This window comes from Mastigoproctus giganteus, chromosome 1, assembly GCF_048544385.1.
Source record: "Mastigoproctus giganteus isolate SK-2022 chromosome 1, ASM4854438v1, whole genome shotgun sequence".
Classification (NCBI taxonomy): Eukaryota; Metazoa; Arthropoda; class Arachnida; order Uropygi; family Thelyphonidae; genus Mastigoproctus; species Mastigoproctus giganteus.
The window spans coordinates 223,729,073-223,738,935 of record NC_143575.1 but is presented as its reverse complement, the minus strand read 5'-3'; the positions used below and the strand labels follow the sequence as shown (position 1 = coordinate 223,738,935).

At 35.6% G+C, this 9,863-nt stretch overlaps 1 protein-coding gene across 1 annotated transcript in view; it reads right to left on the bottom strand.

Annotated features, from left to right (window-relative positions):
- Positions 1 to 5,997: 5,997 nt before the first annotated feature.
- LOC150091548 (uncharacterized) overlaps positions 5,998 to 9,863 on the bottom strand; it is a 28,137-nt gene continuing 24,271 nt past the window's right edge. Inside the window, exon 2 of the mRNA XM_090368870.1 lies at positions 5,998 to 6,294. Within this exon, the coding sequence (XP_090224996.1) occupies positions 5,998 to 6,294 (297 nt within the window). The remainder of the gene's footprint in view (positions 6,295 to 9,863) is intronic.

The window sequence follows — 9,863 nt, the reverse complement described above, 5'->3', positions numbered from 1 at the left end:
GTTTTATTATACAAGAGGCATTTGAAAAGTTTGTGGCCTGAGTATGAAAGGTTTATGTGAGGACTGGTAATGTGTTACTTTTCAACATAGTCCCCTTTCGAGTCAATAAACTTTTCCACCAGTGAAGCAATACACCTATTCCAGCTGCAAATAAAGTTTTCTCTTGGGCCTCCAGGAATGCATCCACTGCAGCAGTAATATTCATAGGAAAATGGATGCCAGTCAGGTATTTTTTAAAATTAGGAAATATGTGAAAGTCCAGTGTGCTAGATTCAGAGAATGTGGGGGCTGGTCCAAGATTTCAAAGCTGAACTCATGCAGTGCAGCCATGACAGTGACAGAATTATGAACTCACGCATTGTCCTGGTGGAATGAGACTCTTTTACTGAGTTCTCCTTGGTGTTTGTCTTTGATGTTTTCATGCAAATACCTTAAAAGGTCTGTGTAATATGACCCTACGGCTGTCTGCCTTTTCTGAAGGTAATCCACTAGCAACACTCCATCAGCATCCCAAAAACTGATTGCCATCATCTTGCCAGAATAAATAATCAACTTGGCTTTCTTTGGAGGAGGAGAAGAGCTGTGTTTCCACTATTTGAACTTATATGCATCTTGTGATCTCTGACTGAAAGTGATGGACCTGCATCTCATCCACAGTCACAAACCTTGCACAGCAATTTGCTAGTTCTGCTTGAAAATTATGCAAATGTCGACGAGAACTCGTGTGTGTTTTTGGTGTGCATGAACTGGTGATCACTCATCACCAGTTCATGCACACTGACAACAACGTCTGGAGTGATGGACATTGCAGGTCTTTACTGTACGGGTTATCTTCCAGACTTCCTCCCTCATTTAAATTCTGCTACCTACTTCTTAACCATGTAACAGGAAGAGGAATCCTCCCCATTGTTCTAAACATATCCTCGTGAATTTCCTTTGGTGTTAGTTCCTTTTCTTCTCAAATATTGGATGACTGCATGGTGACTAATTTTGTTCATTCTTCTTCCTTCATACAACTTTGTTGGCTTCAGGACCTTTAATTTCAGGGGCGCCTCCGTAGCCAGGTGGGCAGGAGCAGCAGTGCGTAGCACACGCTTCTTGATTAGACCGGGGTTCGAGCCCGTGACCACCAAATACGGAGGATGCGGAAAGGTCAGGGAATGACCACCGCATATCCCCGGAGCAATATGGCCTTAGTTGCTAATGCTCCTCAAAACCAAATAACAACAATTCACGACCTTTAATTTCAATCTTTATTGAACCTGTGAAACTTGGTGGGTTATTGTTTGGAGTGTTATACATTAAGTCAGTGGTTTTCAACTGGGGTGTCGCGGCACCTTAGGGTGCTGCAACAACATTCCAGGGGTGCCATGTAATTTGGGTTTAAGTTACTCAAACTTATTATTATTTTTTAATTTATATGTTTATTTCATTATAAAAGGTGTACAATATCTTTTTAATTTTGTGGTGATCTATAATTGATGTTTACTTAGTACCTCTATATAAAGAATAAAATTATATACTGTATATATATAATTTGTATTATGAAATGTAATTTTTATAATTATAGTATTGCAATAAATATCATATAACACATATATTTTTTAATAGTATATATATATATATAAAAATAAATTAGAATGATGAATAAAAAAATAAAAATAATGCCAGCAGCATGGCAAGACAGAAGAGCGAAAATATACAAAATTAAACTTGACGATCAAACCAAAAGGAAGGTAAGAGAAGGGCAACAAGAGTAAAAATATTGCAGCAGAAACTCTCTAAGGTAATTTAGAAAATCTAAATGCAAAGATAATAAAATTAGAATCAATTAAATTTTGAATTGCCAATTAAGTAGAAATTTAACAGCGCCCCCTCTGACAGGCATCAAGTCCAAATTTATGCGAAATATCACCAGTAGAGATGTAAACCAACTACAATAAAATAAAACAAAAATAGACTGACCATTGCGTCCCATCTCAACAGAGGACTACAAAGCCAATAATGGTCAGGGAATCACTGCATTTCGATCGAATTGATCATTGGTTTGATCATTAAGTTTAATTTTGAATATTTTCCCTCTTCTGTCTTGCCATGCTGCTGGCATTATTTTTATTTTTTTAATCATCATTCTAATTTATTTTTGTATTTCAAGCATCATGTAGAGGAATGTGTTTTTTGCTGCCTCTGATGTTTGCTTTATCATTTTTTATTATGAAATATTCAGTTTTCAACTTATATATATATACATATACACACGGATATATACAGAGAGAGAGAGAGAGAGAGAGAGAGAGAGAGAGAGAGAGAGAGAGAATCAGATCTAACAGACAGAAAATTGAGTAGAGGTGCCGCAAAATAAAATAAATTACTTAGGGGTGCCGTTATTAAAAAAATGTTAAAAACCACTGTATTAAGTACAGAAATTTTTAACACTGTACCACTACCCTTTCTTATTCAGGCCACAGACTTTTCAAATGACCCTCATACTTTGAGAATACTCTGGTTTATTTTTACAAGATGAATAGATGTGAATTATATTTCTTGGAACATCAAAAATTATAAAATAGTTAATGTTATTTTGAGCTTCTCAAAATGATGAAAAGTAGAGAGGCTTGCCCATCCTCTCTTGTGGTGGCCAGTAGGATTTAAACTGTTTTGTCATTTAATTGTTACTAAGTAATTCCTAAAGCAGGCTGTCACAGAAATGTCTTATTTTTTTAAATAAACAGTACATTAACCCTCTGGTAAAACCATTTTGAAGTAGTACAAAAAAAAACCATGACATCTCAGGTCTGAGGCAAAGCACATTTTATTGTTGGCATTAAGACCAGAATGTATCTAGGTACGAGATTTGAGCAAGCACTGGTTGAGCATTCTGACAAACCACTTCACCGATCCAAATTAAAATGAATGTATTTTTTGAATGACTAAGAACATTACAGGCAAAACAAACTCTTTTGGTGCAGTGAAACAGTGAGTTACACTAGTCATTGCCTCTAGTTGTAAGACACTAGAGGGTAAACATTGATGTGCATTGGAACATCAGATGCTAGAATGCAAATCTAATCTCGGATGCCGGATATGAGACAAAGTTTTATTGAATAGAAACAAACATTTAATCCAACATTTTTGGCACTCATGAACATAAAAAAATAAATAAATAAAATAGTAGCATGTGGTCTAACAGATCTCATTCCACTGTTTTTTTAACAAAGTTTGTTTTTAGTATTTTTAATTATGCTTTGCATATACCAATGCTTGACCTTTTACTAATGGATTGAAATTCTTATTAAATGTAATCTCTTATTGTTTCTGAGGAAAAAAAACAAAAAATTTTATAAACATGAACCTATTATAAACATAATAGTTTCATGTTTATAGTCTGTTCCATTTTCAAATTTATAAAACCAACAATCAATAAATGGATCAAGATTTACCATACTTGACGGAATATAAGACACTTTTTTTCTGAAAAAAATGCCTTGAAAATTTACTCTGCGTCCTATATGCAGAAGTGGGCCTTCCCCCATCGGCATCGGGGCAAGCAGACAGGTTGTATTTCGTTGTTGGGTCAGAATATTTTTGTTTCTGAAGGATAACAGGATACCCTAAAGTACTTTTGGGCTTGCAGAGTTGTTTGGAGTCAGTTCCAAGAAGTTTCAAAGCCAGGGAACACAGGAAAAGCCTTAGCAAGTGTTGGAAGCTTCAAGATTCTTTTCCAGGTTTCTCAATAGTTTGCTGATCCTTTAAAAGGTGGCACGACCGGTGGGCCAGTTAGTTCTGTGTGGGCTTTCATGATGTTGAGTGTGTCTCCGTGTATGGTAGTGTACTTTAATTGTGTGTGAAGTGACTATAATCACGACAATGAATTGTAATCATTGTGGGTGACTGAAATAAAATAAAAAACAGTGTTAACTGTATACCAGTTGTTTTTAATCAGAACCCCATTTTGTAACAATATTGCTTAATCTTGGCATTTTACATTATTTTAAAGTATTTTATCCTCAGAAAATGGCTGCAGGAGAAAAGCGGTTGAGCTACACTATCTGATATAAACTAAACATAATAGATCATGCTAAAAACATTGGTAACAGAACTGGGGAAAGGTTTTTTGGGCCACTGCCTATGGAAAAAATGATATGCAACTGGTGGAAGCAAGAAAAAGCACTTCAAGCTGCCAGGGTCAGTGCCAGATTATTTTGTGACCTAGGGAAGACTTGCAGCCCCCCCCCCCCAAAAAAAATTGACAACTTCGATTTTTAAGAACAGATATTTTGTAGAAAAAATAAAAAACCCGTTATGCTAAGTAACCTTAGCATAACGGGTTGTTATGTTAAGCACAATATTTTGCTTACAGTCAGACAGAGAAGCAAACAAAAAACAGATAAACAAAGTTAAAAACATCTCATAAAAGTTTCAATTTCATGCACATCAAAATCTCACTTTGCGTGCCTTTTCCTTTGCAAATTTTGTCACCAATTCAACCAGATCAAATGCTGATGCCTGGGCATGTTCGATTGATATAGTTGCCAAGTCAACTAGTCTCTTTTGTAAGTTTTTATAAGTTTGAGCTTTGAGAAATTACGTTCACCACTTGCCACTGATACTGGAAGTGTGAGAAGGATCCTTAGAGCAACGGAAACATTAGGCACATTATCCAGGAATTTTTGTTGTAGTGTGAAGTACTTCTTGTGGTGGCATAAACTTTGGAAGTCTTCGAGCTATTGCTATAAGTTCGCAACACAGATCTTCAGCATCAATATCTTGTTTCCATTATGCATTAATGATTTTTCCAAATTCTTGCAGTCCTTAAGTACATCTTCAGTAGATGTAGATTTTTTCTTTATACAGTACTGTATATATCATACAGGAAGCTAAATAGGGAATTATATTATTGTAGCTGTTGGAATCTCTCTTCAATTGATTGTATGGCCATGTCTAAAACAGCATAGTAGAAACCTACTTTGAATATTTGCTTTGGATCTTGTTGTGCCTCTTCTTGGGTCTCATCCTCAAACTGCCATTTCTTTCTCCTGTTTCTAACTTGTTCTGTCTCAAAGTTTGGTAGTATCTCTAGTTCCTTTGCAATCTCAGTAGCATCTGTCAAAACTTGTTGAAAACCCTCATCACACCTGCAGTCCACAAGGTAATTCTTAGTCACTTGCAATTGTCTTGTAGTTGAATTTAAATCAGCTTCCTTATTTTGTAGTAGTTTGCTTGTAAGATTGACTTCAAAAAGGATGTTGTACCATGTAACAAGGGATACCACAAACTTGAACTTACTAAAGCACCAGCAAGGACCGTAGCTTCAGTTCGGGAAGTATTTCCAGATGAACCTGTTAGGCTTGTATCATCAAAGATCTCAATTAAAGCATCATATATATTACCAAGATGATATCTCAGTGGTTTCAAAGCATCGATCCAATCTCCCATCTTGTTTCACTCAGTAGCTTAACAGTTATGCCTAAGTCTGATATATGGCTAGTTAGAATTTGCCAACGCTTAATCGATGCATAGAAATAATTATAGATCTATTGAACCAAAATGAAGAGACTAGTTGCTTCCAGACAACACCTAGCAACATCATTGACTACCAAGCTTAAAGAGTTTGCATTGCAAGACACAAAAAAGGCACGTGGGTTTATGCCCAGGACTCTCTTTTGTACACCATTTTCTTTGCCTTTCGTGTTACTCCCATTATCATAACCTTGACCATGCAGATTTTCAATTGGTAATCCCATTTGCTCAAGCTGTTCAAGAAGAGTTTCTGCTATAAAGGCACCTGTAGTGGAACAAATCCCAAGGAATGTTCTCTTATGATAACTTCAGGCTCAGACATCTCATCATCTGATGGTTTGATTGCATCAACAAAACGTATAATCATTGTTATTTGCTCAATATGACTAACATCAAATGTGCAGTCCAGAATAATTAAATAGTATTTGGCTGAGTTTGTATGTGTTAAAATTGCTGCTTTATAGCACCGGCTAGAAGCTATAAAAGCTCATTTTGAATATCTTTTCCTAGGTAGTGAACCATTGTTTCTTGATCTTTAACTCTATGCAAATGTTCATTCATGATAGGATCAAAAAGGGCTAGATATTCTGCAAACTTTAAAATATTTCCATTGCTAGCACTGTACAACTTTTCATTTGTACTGCAGAATGACACGTTTTGCATGCCAAGAGCTCTGACCAAAGCAGTCAAGCGTTGCAAAATTTGTTGCCAATATTGTTCTTCTTGCCTAATTTTCTGCTGGTTATTAGCATCAATTATTTTTCCTTTAGATAACTGCAATTCAAATTCACACCAGGCTTGATAGTTTTCTAAATGGTCAGTATTCCACTCATGTGAAGAAAGAATTGCTCCAATGTTCTTCCAGTCTTTTGAACCTGTTTCTTGTAGGGATTGATGCACCATTTTTTTTTTCTGAACAACTTACAGCAAAAACAAAAAAAACACATTTTTTTTAGGCTGAATATATCAACCATTGACGGCACACTTCACCATTTGCTAGTCTCCTCTTGTAGTGTATAAGAGAAAATCTGTTTTTTGAATCTTTGGGAAAATCATGTGATACAACCTGCTGTGGTCCATGTTGTATTATAAGCTGTCACAAATTATCACTGCAACAGTAGGGCCATTTGGCAGGGTCACTGTAATTCAAGTCAGGCACAATACATCTTTTGCAGACTTTGCAGTACTCTCACTTTTCTTGACATCCTCTTTTTCCTCTGTGTGTTTTCCAGAAATATCTCCAATATGTGAAACTTCTGTCTTAGAGTTTATATCATTTGTAGTAGGAGCACTACATTCAGCTCCCCCAGTGCTAGTTTCAACAAGAGTACAGTCATATTCATGTTCTTGATTTGCTTTCTGTGTGTAAAGGTATTTCAGGAAGAACTCCCTCTTGCTTTGCTTGATCCATAGCTTTTTCTGCCTTTTGTTTGCAGTACTGGGCTCCAGAAGGTTGTTTTTTTGTCAGCCATAGCTCACTAGAAAAAAGAAATAAAAATATATGGGATCACCGTGATCCAAATTATTATTATTATTAATTTATTACCCCATGAAACTGTGGGTTCCCCCTGGGATGGCAATGTGCCAGGAGGGTGTGAATTTTATATACTAAGGTGCGAGGAAACACATGTTCAACGTATATGCGTGCTGGACCTGACATATTTACAGAAATCAACTTACAAGAGCTCAAAATAAAAACAAAGTTTGTAATAAACAGCAAGATAAATGCAGGAGGCAAAAAAGTCCAGGATGGCAATGTGCCAGGAGGGTGTGAATTTTATATACTAAGGTGCGAGGAAACACATGTTCAACATATATGCGTGCTCGACCTGACATATTTACAGAAATCAACTTACAAGAGCTCAAAATAAAAACAAAGTTTGTAATAAACAGCAAGATAAATGCAGCAGGCAAAAAAGTCCAGGTGCAGGTGAATGTCATGGATTCAATAGCTGGTAACAGTTCTTAAGTATTTCCTTTCTGTAGAGTTTGTCCTCACAGACCTTATCTGGGTGGATGCCTAATTTATTATAGATCTGAAGGCAATTGACCGGGAACATGTTCCTAAGGGAATCAATGTTTGTAAGGTTAAGCCGCAGAGGGAGGCAGGAATCAGGGTATTCTCTGTTGTCTTCTTTGGTCCAGAGATTACTGGAAATATAGACGAAGCATCAATTCGACCTGTGATAAGCCGAGCTAGCATGAGTATTTCTTTTCATGATGAGAAGTCTCCAGGGAGTGGTGCCTAGATTAGCTTGGAGAATGGATCTGGAGATAGTAAAAGGGTGGCCCACCACTCTGTTCATCCTTCTGAGCAACCAATATTCCAGACTGAGGTACTTTGAATTATGTTTAACAATATTGTTAGTGTTGGAAAAAATAAACTGGTTATGAACTAACAATGAACTATTATATTTTCCTGCACCCCTCTGAGGTCTGAACCCTAGGCAGCTGCCTAGTTGGCCTAATGGTAGCACCAGCCCTGCAAGCTGCTAAAAAAAAATAAACATAACCTTCATGTCCTGCCCCACATTGGCCATAACTTGAAGAAGATGTAAAAAAGTGGATAGTAAATGAAAGGAATTTAGGAAGAAGTGTTTCTATCAAAATGATTATGCATAAGGCCAGGTTATTAGCAGAAGGACGAGGAATTCTGAATTTTTCTGGAACAGAAGGTTGGTGTTACCAATTCATGCAAAAGCATGGTTTATCAATGTGTACAGAAACATTAAATTGCACAAAAATTACCAGCAGATTATGAAGAAAAAATACTGCAATTCCATAAATATATAATAAAGGCATGAAAACGAACTTCTTTTGAACTTGGCCAAATAGGAAATATGGACGAGGTCCCACTAATTTTTGATGCACCATCCAACAAAACTGTGAATATCAAAGGATCTAAAACTGTGTCAATAAAAACCACTGGGCATGAGAAAACATATTACACAGTAGTTTTGGCCTGCTGTGCTGATGGCACAAAACTACCACCATTTTTAATATTTAAAATAAAAACTCCACCTAAGGAAAAAATTCCAGAAGGTGTATTTGTTTATGTTCATCCAAAAAGATGGATGGATGAATCTGAATTTATTGCTCCAAAAATTATGGCCAAGGCATCCTGGTGGTGTGTTAAGGAAACCATCTCTTCTCATTTGGGACCAGTTCAGAGCCCATAGAACTGAAGTCATTGAAAAGAGGGTAAGGTAATTGAATACACAGGTAGTTGTCATTCCTGATGGACTGACAAGCCAATTGCAGCCTTTGAATGTGTCCATAAACAAGCCATTTAAGCAAAATATGAGAGAATAGTGGAACAAATAGATGGGAGAACCTGATCATGACCTCACACCCACAGGAAGAATGAAGAGGCCCACCATTGCACAGGTGTGTGAATGGGTTAAGGAATCTTAGAGGAATATAAGTGGTAAAAGAATTATAGTCTTTCAACAAGACTGGAATTAGTAATTCCCTTGATGGCACAAAGACATTGCATTATTTGAAGACAGTGATACCAACATTAGCGAGGAAGAGTTTTTGGGATTTGAAAACGACATTTTTTTTTTTTTGTTTGTTTTCAAAATGACTGAACTTTCCCTTTGCAGAATGCTAATGTTTTTTGCCATTCCCTCATTGTGTTTTTGTTCATTTTCAATTCTAGTGGTAGTTTGCTTCATATAAAATATTTTCTAATGTAGCTGAGATTCTTTTATTTCTCTTTTAAATTGCTGTCTTGGTAAATAATGTATTATTATACAGTATTAGTATTTCTCTTGCTGTTCTGATCACATGTTTAGGATGAGCTTTTTTTTACTATACACATTAGAATAAATATTAATTTCATAAATACACTAAAACTTTTTTTCCTTAATTTTTCTTTCTAAAATGGGGGTGTGTGTCCTATATGTCATCAAATATGGTAATTTTATTAATGATAAGGCACTGATCACCAGGCTATATTTCTTGTAGTTGATACAATGTGTTATTAAAAATAAGTTGAGGCATAAAAACTTTGAGGAACCATATAATTTTTATAGATGGCTGGAGTAACAGGATCTAAAGTTTTATTATGAGCAGCTTATAAACAAAATTCGTTTAACCTTTTCACAAGCAAGTTTAAAGCACTCTTGAGGGTCATGAAGGATGATTTTTTTTTATTTGAATTTAAATTAGAATTAAAATTTATTTAATTTGAAAATTCAAAAAATTAAAACTTTATGCATAAAATGCCTTTAAATATTGTTGTTGTTTTTTTTTTTTTTTTTTTTTGCTTTTTTTCACATTTCATTAAATATTTAAAAAATTCTAAACAATTGGCAAAAATTCATAAATTATCTAAAAAA